This window comes from Lissotriton vulgaris, chromosome 6 (genome assembly GCF_964263255.1).
Source record: "Lissotriton vulgaris chromosome 6, aLisVul1.2, whole genome shotgun sequence".
In the NCBI taxonomy this organism is placed as follows: Eukaryota; Metazoa; Chordata; class Amphibia; order Caudata; family Salamandridae; genus Lissotriton; species Lissotriton vulgaris.
Genome location: NC_141694.1, coordinates 1,529,913,320 through 1,529,936,042, shown reverse-complemented (window position 1 = coordinate 1,529,936,042; position 22,723 = coordinate 1,529,913,320). Strand labels below are relative to the sequence as shown.

The window sequence follows — 22,723 nt, the reverse complement described above, 5'->3', positions numbered from 1 at the left end:
CTTTGTTTCAGTTCCTAAAACACACAAAAGTTTTTTAACCTTTATAAAAAACACTTGTGCACAAACTTTGAATCTTTTTTGTTGTTGTTACGAATTGTATGAAGTTGTTGGTGTGCTTTGATTCTAATAAAATTATCATCCCTAACTGGGTTTCAATATGGGGTTTACAACTACATTTTTTCATTTCTTTTACGTTGGCGGTAAGCATACTCTATTGCTTACTACCACCATAATGGTCTGCCCTCCAAATTTAGATCCCAGCAGACCTTTGGGTTAATCACGGCAGAGACTACTCCATCTCCCCCGTGATTAAACCCACCCAACGAGCCTGTGGCGTAAAGGCCGTCATAGTCAGGCCTCTAATTTAGCCCACTTAATTTAGATGGGCAAAATTAAAGGTCAGTGTTCACTGCCCGAAACCTCCAGGAAAACCCTGGCAGTAAGGGGTGGTGAACACTGTTAAATGCTCTCCTTAGCATGGGAGCAGACTCCAATTGCGAGAGAAGCATTTTCTTTTTGATTTTCAAAGAGAAATTCCTGCTTCAGGATTTTTTTGGGGGGGAATTAAAATAGAAAACAGTTTTGTGCATGGCTCAAATTGCCCTCCACCAAGCTGCAAAAATCGTAGACAGGAACTGTTTTGACGGCAGTTCCTAGCAATGCTTTGGTAAATGACCGTCAACTTCAGGGTAATTTTTAAGTCTAGTAGATGGTATCACTGTCAATGCCCCTAGGGTTTCTAAGGTTTATCATCCTGCAGTCCCATGCTCTTTGTTATGTTGCTTGCCAGTAGATTTAAAATACAGAATCTGCATGAACGTATCAATGTCTCCTGATGCAGCCAGGTCCTTTCTGTAGTATCACCAGGCCATTACTTACCCAAGATTTTCAGACAAGTAAATCTACAAGCATGGTAGGGTGTGCAAATGGTTTTACATTACCTAATTTGCGACCAAGGGTGTCCTGGGGCCTAAGGCCTCGGGCACCCCAACAAAAAAGATGTGTGCATGTGAAGCACTCACATGCCCTAAGGCAGGGGTCTCTAACCTTTTATGCAATAAGAGCTACTTATGTTCAATGAAAAGTATTCTGAGCTACTGTAAGTGATGTGATAATCCATTCATGATTGTCAACAGTGATCACATTGGTGCATTAGGCAGGGTTGCCAGTGTTAAGTAAAAAAACTATGATCAATTTGGAATGCATATACATGCGCAATACGTAATAGCCATAGTTGCTATTCCCCGGCACTAAGGTAATTAAGGGTCATATGTAAGTAAAACTCCATTTGCGAGATCTTAATAGCGATTTTTACTGATTCGCTATTAAGAACTCGCAAATTCTGCTGTAAATATTCATTAAAAAATAGCGAATCAGTAAAAATTGGTAAAATGAAATACCGATTCTGATTTACTGATTAGCAAATAGCGATTATTTATTACCCAATTGGTATTAACGAATCGGTAATTTAAGAAATCGCTAACTATTTAACCTGCCTTTACGGTGCATTCTGATGACATCACAAGCAGGAAGTTGCCTGACACCTGCTGCTACATTGTGGCTGAAGCTGTGGGAGAGGCAGGGAGCAGACCTTACTACACAGGAGCTGCTTTGCAAACATCTTGCAGACACACCAAAGCCAAAAATAGACAACCAGGAGAAAGAAAAAGAGGCAGGAGAGTGAAAATGAAAGCACATATTCAGCGAGAGGGAGCTGGAGGTGCTGATAGAGGAGGTGACAAAGGACCACGACAAGCTGTTTGGAAAACAATCCCTGCATGTCCCGGAATCCCAAAAGAGGAAAATTTGGCTGGTGATCCAGGAGAGGATAAATGCAATTGCCGTAACACAGCGCACAATAGATGAACAAAAGAAGTACTGGTATGACCTCAGGAAGCGTGCAAAAGAGAGGGTGGCCGAAAGGATCAAGCAAGCCACGCAGAGAGGTGGTGGGACATCTACAGTGCCTGTACCAACTGCCCTGGATTTATTGGTGGAGTCCATCCTCCAGCCGGAGAGCGTGAGTGGCATTGGGGACGCAGACCGCTTAGCCAGAGCTGGCAACAGGCAAGGTAAGATGCATGCACAGCATGTTGTGCCCCCACTCCACAATCCCCAATGAGCCGGTATGGTTCCTACTCCAGTACATGTTTTCTAAAAAAACAGCAATGCATTATGGGAGAGTTAGTCAGAAGTAACACATATCATAACAGTCAGTCCACTGAACCCAAAGGCATGTGACACACATCAGTAATTAGCAAGCGGAGGAGAGTCAGTGTGATTGGCAGTCATTAAATGTATTATTCCACAAATGCTGCCAGGAAAGTGAGTAAATGTACATTTTGTCTCAACAAGCAAGGCAGCGCGCAAGACTGCTGAAGGGGACACAGGAAAGGCACCCAGGAGAGCCAACACACAGGATGAGGAGGTCTTGTCGCCTGCTGAGCACACACCACCACCACCACCACCACCATCACCATCATCATCACCACCACCACCACAGAGAGCCAGGAGGCATACAGTGGCTAGCCTCCAGGAGAGGAGGAGAGCATGGGAGGCTAACATTCCACGCTGGTAGAGGATGAGAACAGTGCAGGGACACAGTCCCCCACCGAGTGCGCCCACACAGGTGTCAGATGCCGCAGATCGAGGGCAGCGAGTCCTGTTGCGTATTCGCTGGTCTGGAGGGGAATATGCTGAAGGTACAGCGCCTGCAAGGCAAAGCCATTAGATCAGTTCAACACCAGATGGTGTACATGAACAGACACATCCTGGAAATTAAGGAGGGCATAAACAGCATGAACAACACTGTGGCTGAGGGCATGCGGGACATGTCAGAGGCTGTGAGGCTGTTGTGCAGCAAACTGGATGAAGATCGTGTGGCGAGGCGCAGGCACCGACAGAAATTGGAGGGCTACACTAAAGCGGTGAACCGCCTCTCCACTGCCACCCCTGTTCTCTGCAGGCGCTCGGTGGCAATGCAGGAACCGATGGCCCACTGCAGCTGTGACGTTGCAAGGGGTCTGGTCACAGTTACCAGTGCTCTGGAAGTGCTCCAGACCACACAAATAGTCACAACAGGTGCAGGGAGTGGGTGGGGGGGGGGTAGTGAGGAGGCAACTAGCCACAGCAGCATCACCCCCACCAACTGAGTCCAGGAGGTGCAGTTAAAGGCATGGAGCTGCCATAGGACAGACCTTCAGGGAGGACAGTGTGCACAGGGAACGCGGCAGTGCTGTGTGTGGGCGCAGAAAATAATGACCGCCATCATCTAGCATTGTAGGATGGGTGATGTAACCCATTTCACCTTTTGAATATTTATTGAATATTGACATGGCATGTTGAGGCCAAAATGGTGTGGCGGTGTGCTGTGCTATTGCATGAGTTAAGGGTAATAAAACACTGTCACACACTTACAGTTACTGGCTTTGTCTCATTACTTACTCAGAAATAGTTGCGTGTGATCTCAGCCCGTCTGTGTCTCCTATCTGGTGCTGCTGCCACACCTGCTGCTCTGTGCTCTAGCTGTGGACAATCCTCACCCTCGTCCTCGGAGTCATTTAGTTCCACTGCTGTTCCTTTCTTTGTGGCAAGGTTATGCAGCATGGCACACGTTGCTATAATTTTACAGCAGATGATAGGGTGGTACTGCCTTGCATCTCCACTTTTGTGGAGGCAGCCGAACCTGCTTTTTAAGAGCCCAAATGTGAGCTCCACAATATTGCACATAGATCTATGTGCCACATTGAATCTCCTCTCACTTGGGGAAGATGGGTTGAGATATGGAGTCAGGATAAATGCCCGCACAGCATATGCGCTATCACCTGAGTGAGAGAGGAAGAGTCATTAATAACAGTCACCAACACATTCATCCAAGGTATACATCAGGGTGTGTCACATAGATTTACCTAGCAGGTATCCTTTCACGAATTCGCCCCCAGCCAGACGTGTGTAGATCCCACTGTTCCTGAATATGTAGGAGCCATGGGCGCTCCGTGGAAATTTGGCTACGATGTCGGTGATGATGTGGTCCGCATCACAAATTACCTGCATGTTGATAGAATGTGTAGATTTGAGGTTCCGATATATGTACTCTGTAGCTGCAGGTGGGCAGATTGGTATGTGTGTCCCATCAATGCCCCCTATTAAATGTGGGAACTATGCCTTTTGATAAAAATCCACCTTGGTTTTATGCAGTTCCGCCTATGTGCTGGGGAACCGTATGTAGTGGTGCATTATTTGCATCATGGCATCCAGGAAAGTGTTGAAAAAACGGGGCAGACAACTCTGTGACACACCACGGTTGTATGGCATTACAACGCAGGCTTTTACCCCGCTTGCCATTACAACACGGGAATTACAACGAAAGTCGATACAACGACTTTCGCTGGAGGGCGCTGGATAGTGGGATAGTTTAATTTTCTATTCCAACTCCAACCCCTTGTAACGACTTTTCTTGTAATCCCTTCGTTGTAATGGCATTGCAGGGTAAGCCCCACGTTGTTATGACTGTTCCCCACACACCACCCGCCACAGCTATCACCTCCTGGTAACTGCCTGATGCAAGTAGGTGCAGGCTACAAAGCACCTGGACATGTGGTGGTATAGCGTGCGCCCTTGGTATCTGATGCTCCAGGAGTGGGTGCAGGTCCCGTATCAGGTCTAGGATGGTTTGGGGGTGAAGCCTGTACCTCTCATGGATTTCAGTCTCAGTCAGTTGGAAAAATGTAATGCACAATCTGTACACGCGTTCCTCCCATCTCCAGATCCTCAGTCCTGCTGCTTGCATCCGAAGCCGCCTTGCAATGACATAGAGGGCCGCCATTGTGTTCATACTGTTGCATTTTTTTGCAATAGCGTTCGGCATTACCTACATTGTACATGGCTATTTACCAGTCGCAAATGCTCAAATTCTGCAAATGTCAGCATTAGCGCTCAGTATTTGGCCACCTACATCTGGCCCAATATGAGCAATAAATGTCTCCAACTCAAATAATAGCTCTACATTCATTTTTGGAAATTGAACCATTTTTCTCCAAACATCAGCTAATGAGTTCTGAAAATACCCACATTTTCGTCTCAAAAACATATTTTCTAATTTTGGCTCCAAATAATAAAATAACCAAACAAAGTCTTTCATATTAGTAGTCTGAGATGCACACAGGTGAGCTACTCGCAGGTAGCTGGAACTGGTAGCTCATCAGCACTCGTTGGGGACGCCTGCCCTAGGGTCATGTGTGCGCTACATGGCACTTGGAAAAATGCATTTTCTCAGCATTTTCAAAAATTGCTCATGGTTACTATCGACTTGGAGTTAATGATAATAGCATTTCGTAAATGCACAATTTGCATTTAGAGAATGCTTGCTACATGTGCTTAGAGAAACACAAATTACGATTCAATTTTTGTAGTCTCAAATTTAGTTAATCTCTAAAAATTGTGATTACCTAAAATGCACTACCAAAGCCTTCCAGACACCTTGAAAGGCTATTTTGCTTTCACAAACAGTCAAAATTTGCAATTCACAACATTTGCAAATGCAAAATAGGTTGATACATGAGGCCCCAAACCTTGCTTGCTAAAGACAACTACCTTCAAGGTGATGCAATAACGTTCTGTGGTTAAAATTACTTTCAATGTGACAGGTTCATAAACTGTAGTATAAAAAATGTACATTATTGTCATACAGTTTGCCTGATAACCAGCAATTTTATTTTCCAACTAAACCAGTACCTTAGTACAAAATACCTCTACGAAAGGTCAAGAAAGTCCGCACAAGGTGAGGCTGCTTTTTTGCTCCTCTTGTATGCCAATATAAGAATTCATAACTCTTAAGGAATGACTTAAGAAAATCGTGTTCAAGTGCAAAATCTATATCCTTAAACATGATCTGGACTAAAATACTTCCCTGAGTTCAGTCCAATCTTTTGTAGACTTTCAAGCGACAGCATGCAAGGCTTCTGACTTTCTGACAACAGAGTCCCGGCTACAGCAATTATGTATCTCCATTGCCCAGCAAAGACACTATAGACAACTATATACTTGTATGCAAAGCACTCAAGAAGCCCATCACCATTGGAAAGTCTCATGACAGCCCTGTGTCTCCACAAGGCATGTAGTCCTTCTTGTTTTCACTCATGTGTTTAGCATAAAGCATCCATCAGAAACTTTTGTTTTAATGAATTGAAACCACGTCTAAATAGAAGTAGCAGCTAGGACAGCGTGGCGGGGCTGGGGTGGGGGGGGGAGAAAGAAAGAAGAAAATAAAGAACTTACCTTCCGCCTACTGCCCGCCGTACTCTCGGTCTTCTGTTCCTCTCGTGGCTCCACTGCAGGCAGAGGCTCCCTGCCTCCCCTGCGACCAATCCTGAAGCTACTCTCATGAATGAGAGCAGCTTCAGGACTGGCCTGAGTACCGATAATTTGCGCTCCCATGGAGACTGGAGCTTATGCCTGCTGTCTCCAACCCGGCAACACAGCTGGGTTAGAAGTAGCTCAGTGCGCATGTGGGTTTGGCCGGTCTGAGCCCCACCCCCAGGATGCAGCACGTTGAAGTTGAAAAATCCAAGGATTATAAACTTGTTTTATTATCATTGTATTTTTTAACCTTTTTAGCTTCTGGCAGGGGGGCAATGCTCCCCGCCATAGCGGAGGAGCCGCTGCTGCTAAATAGATGGGCGCTTGTAAAGTGATATGCTACTTTATTGATTATTTCAATCACATCTCCCTGTTTCCTTTTTCCTTCTTTGATGTCTAATTTTATTAGTTAGTTGAAACTTTCAAAATTATGAGTAGGCGTTGACTACTCTGATATTTCAAAAACACACTTACAAAGGTGAATAAGCCAAACATATTTGAATACATTATTAAATAAATATATTCCCATTTGTTATTTAATTTTATTTGTGATAAAAGGTAGCGTTTCTGGAAATCAGCACGGGCCTGCATTAGTACTGGCGGCGCCCATTGTAACCGTCTAATTTGGTGCACCCCCTATGACCTTCTTCTCCACAAACCACCTCTCCCACTCCACTTTTATAGCGCTACACATGGTTCACCCACACTCAGTTTTGTGATCTTCATGGTACACACTCTTAGCAGCAGGCACATTAACCCTCTGTGCTATTTTATGATGAGTCAAAACTGCCACTAGGCAAAACTCTGATCTCTTTCAAGCATGAGCATTAATTCTAGCGTTACCTTGACATTTTTCTTGCTGCCTGAAAAGCGAAGGACACACAAGGAACTCTGCAGCACGTGCTATTTAACCCATAAGTTATTTTTAAACACACTGCCTCCTGAGATCAGTGCCAGGCGCAACTGCACCAGTTGCATCGCCCTAAAGCCAGCCCTGATGAGCACCATCTTTGGCACTTTGCGTATTACACCGGTGTCCAATAGAAAGCTGCACTTTACAACAACTCAATAACAAGATGGTTTCCAAGAAAGAGCTGCAGCTCTAGTTCAGGTTAAAGTAAAGGGGAGGCCAGCATGCGCCTCTTCGCTCCACACTGCATCAGATTCCGTGATTTTTTGTCAGCCGCCTCTTTCATCTGCAGCTCCTCTACTTCTAAATCACATCATTTCTTCATCAAAAGGCCTATGGATTAGTGAAAGTAGGTCGGGGTTAATTGTGAGGGTGGCTGCTACTAACTGTTGTTGGTAATTTGTAAGGAAGAGAGTGAAGGAAAGTTTGAGGTTCCATTTTTCAAGAGCTGAAAGAGAGGGCAGCTTCACACTAAAACAACAGCCAGAAACGGCGACGTGTAATTAAACTGTGTAAGACCTGAAAGCTCCAAGGCACGAGCTCATGTAAGAGGAATTTAAATCGCCTTCGAGTTATCACCAGAAATCTCCCTTTAAAGAAATTCTCTTGCTCACTTCCTCTTATCGCCATTCCACAATACCCCCTAGCTTTTCCTTTGTGAAAACATTTTTTGCATTTTACTGTATTCTTTACGATTAAAGAAACAACATGCGGATTATTAAAATTCCCTCCATCCTGCCCCTTGTTCTTCCTTGCCCCCAAGTTGTGAAAAGTGCTCTGCATTCACAAATCGATGCACTTTGCCCTGGTTAGGAAAGTGCACTTGTGATGTGCCTGTTTTGGAAGTGCTGCTGAGTGTTTAGGCAGTGCTCTCTGCATTCCATAGTCTGTTCTCATGATAGCTAATTGTTTCAATAACTGTTGTCAAAGAATGCCCAAGGTTGCCCAGCAGACAAGAGATTAAAGTTACAAGTGGCAAGCGAGGAAAATGTAACACTCTGGCTGGTCCCTTGCCTGCTATTCGCCGGAAGTATGTGTTTTGAAGATTTGTATTTTGTGGTTTGGCAATAGCTTAAGTTGTTTGCGGTGCACTTACAACTGTGAGCACATTTAAAATTAAAGCTGGGTCACCATATGCCATACCCGGTAAAATACCAAATAGTAAACTGCAATCACTTGCACAAGTCTTCATATACTACTTTTAGTAAAGAAGAAATACACCCCAAAAAGTTATTTTACAAGATGCAAATAAATCATTAATGTATGCTTATATAAAGTATATAATTTTTTTATAATTGAGAAAATATTACATGAAAACTATTTAAAAATGTATGATGTTAGATGTTCTGACCTTTGTGCTGAGATCGCTCCCTGAACTACATGTGGAGTGTTGTGAATTTCACATCTGTGACATATGACATGCACTCCCTATATTGATAGATGCATTAACAGACTTTGCTGCCGTGGACTTTGTCTAGGTATGGGCTGGTGTAGTGATCTCCCATTTGTGTAAGAGTTGGTCATATAGGGTGTGACTTTATTGTCTTTACCAAGTGTTTGTTGCCTTCTGATTGTTATGCATCAGTACAGAGATGGAGTACAGCTTGCATCTCTGCTTCATTTAAGTTTCATCTGCTATCTTACCTTGCTCTGTGGGGGTGTGTTTTTCTGTGGAACTGTTGCATATATTCATGCAAGGAATTGTGATCAGCTTGTTAGCTTTGACTATGTGGTTGTGCGTATGTACTACATTTCGTTCTCTGGGCAGTGTAATTGTCTTGCATGAGATGTTGGGTTTTAAAAGGAAGGAAGTGTGTTGTATCTTCTTGCTTCTGCTGTCCTTGTATGTCTGTATTTCTCTGGAGTGGGCGTGTTGTATCCTGTTTTAGCTATGATGAGTGTTCATGCTGTAAACTCTGATGCAATGGAATGGGGGTCTAGGTGAATGTACTTGGTACCATACGCTGTGGCCGGAGAGGACGGAATGCAAGCTCTTGGTGGGTCGCGTTAGTGGTAACTCCTGGGTCACCATCTGCTGTATGTTTTCTTACCTCCTATTTTTTTTTCATGGATTATCGGGGGTGCGCTCTGTTTCACATGTTTAAGAAAGATGTTGGGGCTTATGCTCTGTTTATGAGATTCAGAAGTAATTTAGTGGTGTATCAGGAAGAAGCCAAATGAAAATTTGAGCTGCTCTTGGCATCTTCCAGGGAACCATCATCTAAGATGCTGGCCTGGAATATCAACAGATTCCTGCGACCAAATCTTTGAAAATCCACCAAATTTACTTGAACAGAATTCGGAAAATACGTTTCATGGTACAACATAGCGATGATGTTCTTTTGATGACAGAATATAGACGAGAGGCAAATCCCTTCAATGCGATGTCTTTAATGCAATGGCTGTGCCATTTTATAGAATGTTTACCAGACTCTATGTCTGATAATTCTGCACAAAATAAATACATTTTCTCACTTTGCAAGTAAATTTCAGGCATGTGCTCTTGCTTTCCTAGGTTGCTCAGGATTTCCCATCATGTTTGGAAAGAAGAAGAAGAAGATAGAGATTTCTGGTCCTTCAAACTTCGAACACAGGGTTCATACTGGATTTGATCCCAGGGAGCAAAAGTTCACAGGACTTCCCCAACAATGGCAGAGTTTGCTGGCAGACACGGCCAACAGGCCCAAGCCTGTGGTGGACCCGTCGTGTATCACCCCGATACAACTTGCTCCTATGAAGGTATTGCCGTATCCTGTTTCCCAGCGCTTCCTCTTTAACTTTTGGATAGCATTATACAATGATGAGGAGGATGTGTGTTTTAAATTCATATGTATCAAACACTGGTGTATTCCAAAGTGATCTACTGTAAAATGGATTAGTCGACTACATACATATTTATCTTTCCTGAGTTATGGTGTCTCGTTTTGAGAGATGCAGCACATGAATATATTTAGTAATCATTAGATAAATGACCTGGGCCAATTTTATGCATGAGAAAATGTATGCAACTTTCTACAGTTAAAATTTCTGTACTTTATAATCACCCACAGTAAACAATGTTGTGCCATCTGGAAGCATTGAAATTCATCCCCTCAAAAAATCCAAATTTACCCGAAAAAAGTTTAAAAGTCGGATTAGTATTTTCTATCCTTATAAATGCTCCACCTGTCATGTATATGAGTCGCAGTGCTTTTAACCAACAAAAGTCAAAGATGGTGAAAGAGTGGTCCCCCAAGCTCATATGTGGTTTGACATGCTCTAATTAACTTTTTTTACTGTAATTATTGTGTTTATTATTGGTAAAAGCAGAGTATGTATGCGCACATTGATGACACTTTCTCAGTACAGGTGACTGATGCCGTCAATACTCGACAGTGGTTGTCAAATGACAGTAGGTGGGAAGCTTAGTATAATGCATTGAGCCACAGACCAGTGCAAAAACTCCCCATTCTAGATTGTAAAGTCGAAGGTTTTGCTGGTATTAGGATGAAGTTCTCTATTGGGCGATATGCAGCATGGTATAAAACATCAACTGAGAATATATTGTACCACGTAATATTTGCTATGGAGCTGAAGCGGATGTATGATGTTACAACGCATACTTTTATAACGCATACCTTTACAGCGCATTTTTTACAACACAACATCCTTTACAACGCATTCCATCACAACGCATGCCATTACAACGAATTTTCTGAAAACTACCTTTACAACGCATTCCATTACAACGCATATTACCTTTACAACGCATACCATTACAACGCATACCTTTACATTGCATGTATGGTAAGTATTGGATAGTGTAGGGGAAAAAATTACTATTCTAACTCCAGGGGCTTCAACAGTAGGGTAAGTGTTGAATAGTGTAGGGGTAAAAATTACTATTCCAACTCCAGCGGGTGCAACAATAGGGTAAGTGTTGGATAGTGTAAGGGTATGCGTTGTAATGGTATGCGTTGTAATGACTGCGTTGTAATGACATGAGTTGTAATTTTATGCGTTGTAGTGTAATGCGTGGTAATGGTTGCGTTGTAATGGCATGCGTTGTAAGGGATGTTGCGTTGTAATGACTGCGTTGTAATGGTAGTGCGTTGTAAAATTTGCATTGTAAAGGTTGTTTCCCGCTGAAGCTGACGATGCATGGAGTAAAGAGGCTTCAGTGGGCTGACCATATTGCAATGCCTTTCCCTGCGAGAAGAGGTCTGGCTGAATTTGGATTATAGAGGAACAAGTGTGGATGGGAAATTAGGGAAGGGGAGGACTTGGTTTGTCAAGGACTGGCCTTATCTGACTTTTGAAGAGGGCAAAAGGGTAGGTTGTGCTCCTTTACTCCACATTTCTGCCATATGGTAAAGTAATTTCTCTAAATAGTTTTTACCAAAACATATTTTCCAAAACATACAATGTGCACATGGTTGCAGATTGAACAGCCTTGCCAACCGATTAAAGACCCTGTACTCCCAAACGTTTTGCCTCTGATCCCCTTACTTGCAGTGAGAATCCACATACCACCACCTCACCCTTGTGTGACCATCTATCACGCCAAACGCTCATCCTTTCACACACACATAATTTCTAATCAACATATTTTAAACATATTAAAACTGCAGAAATGACTTTCTATGTTTGAATACATTTTTTTCAGGTCCGTTTTTCTCAATTGCAAAGACATGTTGTCACACATTTTAAAATCACAGGGGCTCGGAGAGAAGATGACATTCAGATGGTAAATGCAGTCATGTGCCATAGATAGGTCTCGTGCTTTAAGTCTAAATTTACTTTGGTCTTGAGCCACAGATTTTCTGTCTTTAGGTGCATCTCACTCTTCACTTTGATGTGTTCTAGTCTTGAATTTCCACAGTAAGGCACACTTAGTCACGGAAAAAGAATGAAAAAAACGTTTTGTGAATCAGACCTTTGTGTTTATGTTTGTTTCCGTGTATCATGTGAGGGTGGTGGCCTCTGGGCTTCTGTAGCCTTTTACAGCGGCTGCAGCTCCTGGTTCCTTTGCCTTTAATCCCTTTTACACTGAACGCATTGTTTGTCTTTTACGGGTCTGTCGTTTGCTCACGACAGGAAGGACAGGAGAAAGTTTGTCGATAAACTTGTATTCCAACATTTCCAATCGCTATGTGGGTTTGACTCAGAGAGGATCACTGCCCAAAATTAGGATCCTGTCTCTTTCAGGATGGACTGAAATGAAAAAAAAAAAACAGGTGAGAAGAACCAGGTCTTAAGTGAAGGCAGAAGGTAGGAGGGTTTGAGTTTGTACGCAGGGGAAAGGAGAGTGAGTTCAAGTGTTCTGATTCAACGATAATGAAACATTTCCTAGCTTTTATGAGAGGGTCAGTTCTACTCAAGACACAGACATATAGATTATGTATTTCACTTTGTGCCTTTTTTTGTAGACAATAAAAAAGCTCTCAGTCTCACGCTTTAAAATGAAGATCCCCAAAAACTTGGTCCTGAAACTTGTACGCTGTGCACCAACCAAGCGTCATTGATTACCAGGCACTAGTCATGCACAAACCAGACTAAATCAGCATGTGATCTTGAATGGGAAGAAAGAGCACCGTAACCTGGAATTCCTCCTGAGCATCTGTAGTTGTTTCTGCAGAAATATACTCTTGACTGACGCTGAACGGGGACAAAAGGCGCCTCGGCACCATTGATCTTGGTCCTTCCCTCCTCTGTGGGATTATTAGAAGCTCCTATAGCCTCATTTATTGAAGCATCCAGACAATCACCTCCTACCACGTTGAGCCCACCACAAACCTCTAGAGTTGCACCCTTTGTAAGTCGTGTCTTGGCCAGGGATGCATGTTTGTGTCAGATTTTCTGAGGTCCTTCACAAAAGGATCCTCAAAAAGCTAGCCGTGGGCAACCCAGCACATTCCTGAGTTAGCAGTTCCCACGCCTTTGAGTCTACTCTGATGAAAATTAACCTGCACATCTGGCCAAAATGCTGCAGTTCGCTCTGCTAGAAGGTGAATGGCCCTCTGCTTCCATCCATGTAAAAGATTTGGGTCCACCTGGCCAATGTCTTTTGTGGCCACACTGGTAATCTTGGTTTGGTAGGGGACCACCTAGTCCAGAAATTATTTTGCTATGATGTCCAAGATCTAGCAAACCCCTTCTTGGTTCCCTTATGAAATCACCCATAAATGTGTTTAACTTTGGTTTTATTTTCAAGGTTTTTGATATATTTTGACATATTTGGTCACTTTCAGGGCAGGTGTCCACTGGTAGGCCTCAGCTGGTGAAGATAATCAGGGTCCCACTTCCTCTCCTCTTCAGGCTAAGTGGCCTGATCTTGGTCTGATTAAAGTTTCCTTTCTTCCTCTTCCTGGCTACCATGTCCATTCATCAGTTTCTGCCCCTGTCATGTCCCTATTCAAAGCCTGAAGACTCCCGATCCTCAGAATGTTTATCCTCTTAATAGGAGAATTCAGAAATGCCTTTATTGGATGCTCTTGGTTTCTCCTTGTACTGACCTGTTTGGTCTTCCACTATCCGTGAGTGCCCATCTCTATCGTGGCACCCCTCTCAATGAATGGTCCTTTCAGTTTTGCAAAAACATCTGTTTACAGAGAAGAGCTAGGCTTGCATCCTACCTCCGAAGGTGTTTTCTGAGTAACCTTTCTGTTATAATTGACTTGTGACTCTCTTTTCCCTGGCTGGGATTTCCCTGTTGCTCAGATAGTGTGAGTGGTAGAATGCCTGGTGACATCATGGAATGTTTGGTGCCTGGCTTGTGTGTGGAGTGGCAGTTGATAGCAGGCAGGCTGAGCGACAGGGTGGCCGCTCCTGGTGGGGTTTTACATTTCCATCTACCTTATCCTGATTAACTTAACCTGGAACTAAGCTAAATAAACCTATCCTGTTTTATACACCCGGCTCAAGGTTCTTCTATTTATAAAATTTTTGGCGATGATTTAAAGGACTTACCCTTGAGGGAGTTGTCTATGTCTAAAGGAATTGAGGAACCTACAAAGAAAATGTATTGGGACTTGTGTTTAAAGGAGCTAAGTTACTGGAACAAAGGAGTCTACTAAAGAGACTGAAACATATGAATTGAACCCTCAAAGTAATGGAAACGCAACAGAAACACCATGGTCAGCCTCACCAGTGTCCCTCATCAACAAGACAGCCTGCAGCCGAGGGCTTTTGGCCATTTTTGGGGGTTTGAGCAGTTGCTGCGTAAATAGCCCTTTCAATGAGTAAGTACAGTGAGGTGGAGAGTGCCCAGGGGGCAATGTAAATGTAAATGTAAATGTACATGTATTTATATAGCGCAAATCGCCCACATCGCAGGCATCTATGCGCTTGCTTAGGGAACCCGTCCTGGTATTCCCCTGTGAGATAGCCCCGGCAGGGTATCTACAAGGTGAAAGCCAGGCATCCCGCCGCGAGGGGCCGTTGTGGAGATTAAGCAAGCTATTGCCCAGAGTCGCAGAGTGTGAACCCGTGAGTCGAGTAGGCACCGGAGCGAGAATTATCGAGTCCGTGGAATTATTGAGCCCAACCCCCGTCGAGGCGGGGAATTGAACCCTGGTCCAGGGCCGATCTCAGCTTCCGGGTCTGCCACCTCTAACCCCTGAGCCATACTTCTCCACGTATGGCCATACGTGGAGAAAAGCCATAGGTGCGTCTATCGCACACACGTAGAGACAGAATACCCACTGTTACAGTGTTCATCCCTCGTGTGCTAGTCTACAATCTGCTTGCTGGAATCTGTGGATGTTGCTCATGCCCTGTTTCCTATACCAACTCACGTTTTGCAATTGACATCGGGGGCAAACATCGAGCCCGGCGTTGGTGACTTTGCTACAGTGAGTTTGAAATGTGGTGTTGAGCCCCGCTGTCATCTGGGACTAGAACTGCATCCTGCTTTGAAGTGTGCGAGCCACGTTGGGGATTCACACTCTTTGTTGTGTTGGTTAGCGGCACATAGTGAAAGTTGGAGTAATTTGTTGGTGTGCGGTTGATCGGGGGCACAGGTTCGGGCCCTGGTGTGTAACATTTTAACACTGTGGTGATTGGTGATGATTCGGAGGAAGTATGCAGCAGTCTGGATCTTTAAATGGGGCAAACAGAATTTCAAAAGGCAAATAGACTTTCAAAACGTCACTCTGCGATTCAAAATACAAATTTGGCGCGTGCCACTTACCTTGTTTTGTTGTTTGCGCTGTGTGTCTGTACTAGGCATGGGCGGAAAATCCGTTCCGCTCGCGGATTTTGCGGATTTTCGGGAAATCCGCAATCCGCGAGATTTGCGAATCTCCCGCAAAATCCGCAAATCCGCGAGCAGCGGATTTTGCTCGCACTGCTCGCACTGTTCGCGTGAGTTCGCGTGAGTTCGCGCCCCGCGAATAAGTGCAAAATTGCAGAAATACGATTTTAGCAAAACTGAAAGTAACTACTTACCAGGTTCAAAAGTTCAGGCTCATCATTAGTAGCCATTTCCTGTAGTGCTTCCTGAGGGGCCCCTCCAGAGTTCAGTTGCCAGTTGAAACTATTATGTGACCCTGCTCTGAACCTCAGAATAGTTACACATATGCCACAAAGGTCCTGAATTACAGCTAAGGGAGACAAGCAGGAGCCAGGCTGGAAGTTAAAATCCATTAATCAGCCCCTAATTCATTATTGTCAGTTGGGGCAGGGCAGGTGTTGTAACTAATTTTGCAACAATGAAAGCACTTAGCAAGTGCAAAAGATCACTAATCAGGGCGCACTAAGGAAGCAGGTGCCAGCTAAAAAAATATTCTGTGACACATTAATCAGCCCCAAATTAATTCAGGTCACTTGAGGCAGGGAAGGTGTGCTTTGCTTTGCCGAAAATAATGTACACTGGACAACCAGAGGGTGTGGTGATGAAACAGAGGGTGGCATGGGTGGGCCAGAGGGTGGCATGAGTAGTCAGAGAGTGGCAGTGGTGACAGAGAGTGGCAGTGATGAAGAAGAGTGTCCCAAACAGGCTGGACACGTAGAAACAACAAGTTCGCGAAACTTGCGACCCGACAGGTAAGTTCGCAATTTGCGAAAGTGTACAAAACCCTCGCGAACTGGCAGAAACACGGGCGAACACAAAAAAAAAAATCCGCAAATTCGCGGGAATTCGCGGATTTTGCGGATTGCGAATCCGCAAATCCGCAAAATTCGCGAACGCGAGATCCGCAAAATTCGCTCATGCTTAGTCTGTACTCTGATTCTTCCCTACGTCACTATCAGCAAAGCTTGTGAAGGACGCCCTGCTGATCTAATGTGCTGTGAGCCATATGGTAAGGCGTGCTGAACGTGCCGCCATCCTGTGCTGGTATACGTTGTTTGCTGCCAATCTTGTTGCTATAGCGCTTTGCCAACCACGTCTTTAAATGAAATATCAGCAAGGCGTTCCTCCAGTGATGGCAGCAATGGCTTACTCCTGGCGACATGTAACTGCAGCTCGCTTCTTGGCGGACACTTGACATGAGTTTAGTCAAGGTACTGTTTGCCTAGATTTGCTGCGTGTATGTCTGCATTCTTGTGGGACAGGTTGGTCGGGGGCAAGGATCGGGGCCCGGTGTTAAAAAAAATATGAAATATGGATGAGAGAACTTGGGGCAGTGAGTCCAAAATTGGGATAAAGAGCAATGAGCCCAGAACTTGAAAATGCGGCAATGAGATAACTGGCACAGCGATTAGCGTATTGAACTTGAAGTCACCCTTTAAGTTGATGTATTTTTTTAGATGACTGTAAAAATTTAGTCATTTACTCATTTGTTGTGATGCATGAGATGACTGCTAAGTTTAAAGTCACTCATTGTTTTAATGGCTGTGCATGAGATGTCTGTTAAGTATTAAGCCCCTCATGTTTTCTACTGTGTCTGAGATGACTGAGAAGCATTAAGTAACTCTTTAATTTTATGGCGCATGAGTTGGCTGTGAAGAGTTAAGCCACTCGTTACAATATAGTTTTTGCATATTTTGAATGACTGCACTGGGGTGACAGTGTGTGAATACGTCACTCTCTGTCTTATTTTTATCTGCTTAGTTTCTCTTTTGTGGACATGAGAGTGTGAACGCGTGACCTGTGTGACGTGACTGATGTCACATTTACAAGTTCTGTATAGTGTCTTTACACTTGACTGATGTTTCCCTGTCGCGCCGTGAGTTGGGACCCTTTTGCCTCTTGCTGGCCTGGCCAGTCGGCTTGTTTGGTTTTTCGGGTTTTGTATGTCATTTGCTGGCGTGGTGGTGTGTTTGTTGCTTCGGCTTGAGTATAACGTGTGTGTGTGAGGTTTGTCATTTCGTTTGAGAAAGGGAGAAGTGAATGTTAATGACTGGGTTTTTAAGTTTTAAGCGATTTGCCAATTAGTGGTATCAATGTTAATTTTGTTTTTCCCAAAGGAGGGGGATGCGGCTAATCTCAAATGTTGTTATTTTTGAAAATACAATGTCTATGTTTTCTTTTAGAATGCATTCAGTTTTGTTGTCTCCCTAAGCAAGGGGGATGTGTTATAATTGACTTGTGTCTCTCTTTTCCCTGGCTGGGATTTCCCTGTTGCTCAGATAGTGTGAGTGGTAGAATGCCTGGTGACATCATGGAATGTTTGGTGCCTGGCTTGTGTGTGGAGCGGCAGTTGATGGCAGGCAGGCTGAGAGACAGGTAGGTCGCTCCTGGTGGGGTTTTACATTTCCATCGATCTTATCCTGGTTAACTTAACATGGAACTAGGCTAAATAAACCTATCCTGTTTTATACACCTGGCTCAAGGATCTTCTATTTACAACACTTTCTCAAAGGTTCTTTGGGTACCTGTAAGTCTTCTATCCAGTTGAGGAGTACCACAGGTCTAGTCAGTCACCCATTTTATATGTCGTTTTCCAGTAGGTGCCACCACAGGCGTAACTACTTTCTGAATCAACTATTGAACTGCTTCATTTGTGGCCCCTGTGAACTTAACACCCAGGACAGAAAAGTCCTGCTTTTCCTTGACAATAAGGTCTCTGAAGTCCCCTTCACCTTCCTTGCCACTCATTGTGTTAATCGACAATTGTGTGCACCACCAACATATGTATCTGTGAATTAGACTACCATCTAGTATCACAGGTGGAACAAACAAGAGAAAATGTATCTACATTTTAATTATTGGTATCAGTGGTCGCATCACCTTGATCACCTAAAGCTAGTTTCAATAGTTTAAGAAAGAGGCAGGCTCTGTCGCTAACTGAGCCGAGCGGTCTGCGCCTGACCTCTTCAGGACATGAAAGCCCACTGGCAAACCGAGCACACTCAGAGGGCGGCTGCAGTAGTAAGACGAAAACCTAAAGCAACATAAATGTATTAGTCCAGTAGCAAAACCTTAAGATGTTAAAACATAAATTCTGCATCGTCAGTCAGTACAATAACATTAGTACAATTAAATCCAAAACGCCAGAGAGAGAGAAGAAAAAGGCACTTATCTTAGTCGTTGAGTAGGAAAGAAAGTGCCCAAAAGGGCTTTAAGTGGGATGAAAAAACTGGGGGGGGGGTCTCTCATAGGGCCGTGGCCGATGTAATTAAGATGTGGCTTAAAATACTTAAGCTAAAAATCTGTACTTAGCGTAGTGTGCTGCCCCACTGGTATTTAGCTGCTTCTGTCCATTTGTCCAGCTATATAATACAACAAACAATATTACACCCACAACGAGCCAGGACTATTGGCTTTGTCAATGGTTGTCAATTGGATAAGATAAATAAGCAACAACTATGGCATTGTTGTATAGAAGATTGAAAATGCCTCTATTTTTAGGTCTCGCAGAGAGACCTATTGCAGTCAAACCACAAAGCTGACTTCACAATGCAGAGTTGTAGAAGTGCACGTGCTCGTGAACGCGCTTCTATCCCCCTGCCTTGCTCTTCAAAGGCTCCCCTTACCATTTGCTCCTGCCTCCCCGCCCACTGCTTCACACTTCACGGCCCCAGCAGCTTCACTTCAAAGGCATCTGCTCCCCGCCCCCTGCTTCATACTTTTCACGGCCGCCAGGCCGTGTCTCACTTTTCCCCCTCCCTCCCTCCCCCTCCCACAGCAATGCCAAGAGCTTGTTCTGGGCTTGTTTACTTTTCAACCTGCACTTATGTTTCTGCAGTCCCTCGCCTACACCTACACTCGCTATTGGCTTTATTCCCATTCCACTGCCCTTCTCCTGCTTATACTGTAATCACTTGTTATTTAGGTTTTTGATAGTGTGGCTGACGATTTTTCAAGCCAAAACTGCTTTATTTCAGCTGTCCCCAGTCCAAAATTGCCTCCGCTTTTAAATAAATCAATGGAGAAAATACATTTCCCGTTTTTTTTATTATCCCATTTTCATGTTCTAAAACGTTGCTTGTTTTATTTCCTACTAATGTGTGCGCTGTGCGCACAACTTTTTTTATACACGGACGTCATGCTTCATGTTATAGTACGCCGGCACCCGCTTTCATGTTTATTTTTTTTATCGTGCACATTGATGTAAGCTTGTGCAGTGAGACAGTTTTGAGCACATCACTCCTGTAAGTACGTGAGATGGAAACCATTGCCAGACCATCTTGTGTGAGACGCTTTCAGGAGAAGGGCCATGTGCTTAAGTTGGTCGCTGTCCCCATCTGCAAACATACGTCAAGCAATCTGCATCTGTGAATGTAAAGTTTGGAATCTCGCAGAAGCAGCGGCAAAAGCAGGAATTGACGGGTGTGAGGGAAGGGGAGATAATCACTGCCTGGGTTAGCAGCTTACGGACTCTATCTAAAGCGAGGGCAGTGACAGGAAGTGGGCCGTCTTTTCATCTTCTGTGGTTAGTCTATTAAAGGGCTACTGCTGCTTTCACACACAGTCACTCTGTTTTTCATCATGGAGACCGTTTTATTTAAACCTGTGAAACGGGATGCACACCTCTTAGAACCCTTTTAAAGAACACTATTTCACAGCGCGGTCAAACACTCTTATCATGGCGCAGTAGCACTCCACTTCCACTCTCAAAACACTGCTGTCCCTCCAGTCACTAACAGTGTGTTTACCTGGTGCCTCTGTACAGCGCCCCGAAGCCTTTCATCGGGTTTGCGCTATACAGATACCACATATATAGAGCCAAGTTATATTCAGTGCCCTGGTAATGCTCCTGCTAACTCTGTTCAACCCCTCCCCAAGTGTCGTGAAGTGCAGATAATAAATAGGATTACTGTCACAGAGTTAATGGGGTACAGGTTAACACCTGATCTTGCACTAAAAAAAAAAAGTTACCATGGGAATTGGCAATTCCGAATCCCCCCTGTAGTTTCACGCAGAGATTTCAGCTGCTTTTCAGAACTATCAGCTGCTTTTGGGAACTAACATCTCTGGGTGAAACAAACCTGATCCGGAGTTGCCCAGCACGTCTCCTAATTGTCGTTCGGTCTGTAGCTTCTGTTACTGCCTCATCTAAATTAAAAGGGTCCTTGTAATGTCTTTTATTAGCACCTTATATATGTAGTATTTTGGTTTGATCATTTTCAGTTTTGTGATGTCCTGGCAGGGTAATCCAATTTCTATTTAAATGTATTTTATTTGGTGAGAAAGGAGCCTCGCTCTATAGATTTAACCCCTGAGCATGATGTAAGCGTGCAGCTTATTTTTATAGCACCTAATACCAACAAGTTTTTGAGCTTTCTGCACCTTCACAGATCATGTGGCTGACGTTCACCTCCAACTGTGAATGCACTTTACACATACCATAAGTGTAAGGTTTATCTGTTGATGCGCTTGCAAATGAAACACATCTTCTTTCAGCTGCACAAGTTCAATCCAGTCAGGCGTTCTAATATTTTTTTAATGTTATCTGTGAAAATGTTTTCCTTTCGGATGTTTCTATTAATTAACCTTTCTTTCTCACTTTCAACCCCAGTCTGATTTCACACGCTGCCCACCCTCCAGCTCCACCCTCCAACTCCACCCTCCACCCTCCAACTCTAACTCCACCCTCCAACTCCACCCTCCAATTCCACCCTCCAACTCCAACTCCACCCTCCAACTCCAACTCCACCCTCCAACTCCACCCTCCAACTCCAACTCCACCCTCCAACTCTACCCTCCAACTCCACCCTCCAACTCCAACTCCACCCTCCAACTCCACCCTCCCACTCCACCCTCCAACTCCAACTCCACCCTCCAACTCCACCCTCCACCCTCCAACTCCAACTCCACCCTCCAACTCCACCCTCCAACTCCAACTCCACCCTCCAACTCCACCCTCCAACTCCACCCTCCACCCTCCAACTCCACCCTCCAACTCCACCCTCCAACTCCACCCTCCAACTCCAACTCCACCCTCCAACTCCACCCTCCACCCTCCAACTCCAACTCCACCCTCCAACTCCAACTCCACCCTCCAACTCCACCCTCCAACTCCAGCTCAACCCTCCAAATCAAACTCCACCCTCCAACTCCACCCTCCACCCTCCAACTCCACCCTCCAACTCCACCCTCCAACTCCAACTCTACCCTCCAACTCCAACTCCACCCTCCAACTCCAACTCCACCCTCCAACTCCACCCTCCAACTCCAACTCCACCCTCCAACTCCACCCTCCAACTCCACCCTCCAACTCCAACTCCACCCTCCAACTCCACCCTCCAACTCTACCCTCCAACTCCAACTCCACCCTCCAACTCCAACTCCACCCTCCAACTCCAACTCCAACTCCACCCTCCAAGTCCACCCTCCAACTCCAACTCCAACTCCACCCTCCAACTCCAACTCCACCCTCCAACTCCACCTCCAACTCCACCCTCCAACTCCACCTCCAACTCCACCTCCACCCTCCAACTCCACCTCCACCCTCCAACTCCAAATCCACCCTCCAACTCCAACTCCACCCTCCAACTCCAACTCCACCCTCCAACTCCAACTCCAACTCCACCCTCCAACTCCAAATCCACCCTCCAACTCCAACTCCACCCTCCAACTCCAACTTCACCCTCCAACTCCACCCTCCAACTCCAACTCCACCCTCCAACTCCAACTCCACCTCCCACTCCACCTCCAACTCCACCCTCCAACTCCACCCTCCAACTCCACCCTCCAACTCCACCCTCCAACTCCAACTCCACCCTCCAACCCCACCCTCCAACTCCAACTCCACCCTCCAACTCCAACTCCACCCTCCAACTCCAACTCCACCCTCCAACTCCACCCAGCAACTCCACCCTCCAGCTCCAACTCCACCCTCCAACTCCACCCTCCAACCCCTACTCCACCCTCCAAGTGTCATTTACAAGACCAATAGCTCAAACTTTCCTAATGCAAGACCTATTGCATTTCAAATGCTTGTTGTGGGTGAGGTTGTGGCATAAGGCTAAAGCTGCTGACTTTCAAGCTGCGAAAGTAGGTTTGACCTCACTGTAATGAATCAGCATTGTAGTGTTTTGGCCTCAGCGTGGGTCGGATGTTTTGCACCCACGTGCTCGGACTAGGCGTGA

The 22,723-nt window shown here is 44.8% G+C and overlaps 1 protein-coding gene across 1 annotated transcript in view; it reads left to right on the top strand.

Annotated features, from left to right (window-relative positions):
* PAK5 (p21 (RAC1) activated kinase 5) overlaps nucleotides 1–22,723 on the top strand; it is an 856,297-nt gene that overhangs the window by 354,080 nt on the left and 479,494 nt on the right. Inside the window, exon 2 of the mRNA XM_086927707.1 lies at nucleotides 9,783–10,006. Within this exon, the coding sequence (XP_086783833.1) occupies nucleotides 9,803–10,006 (204 nt within the window). The 5' untranslated portion in view covers nucleotides 9,783–9,802. The remainder of the gene's footprint in view (nucleotides 1–9,782; nucleotides 10,007–22,723) is intronic.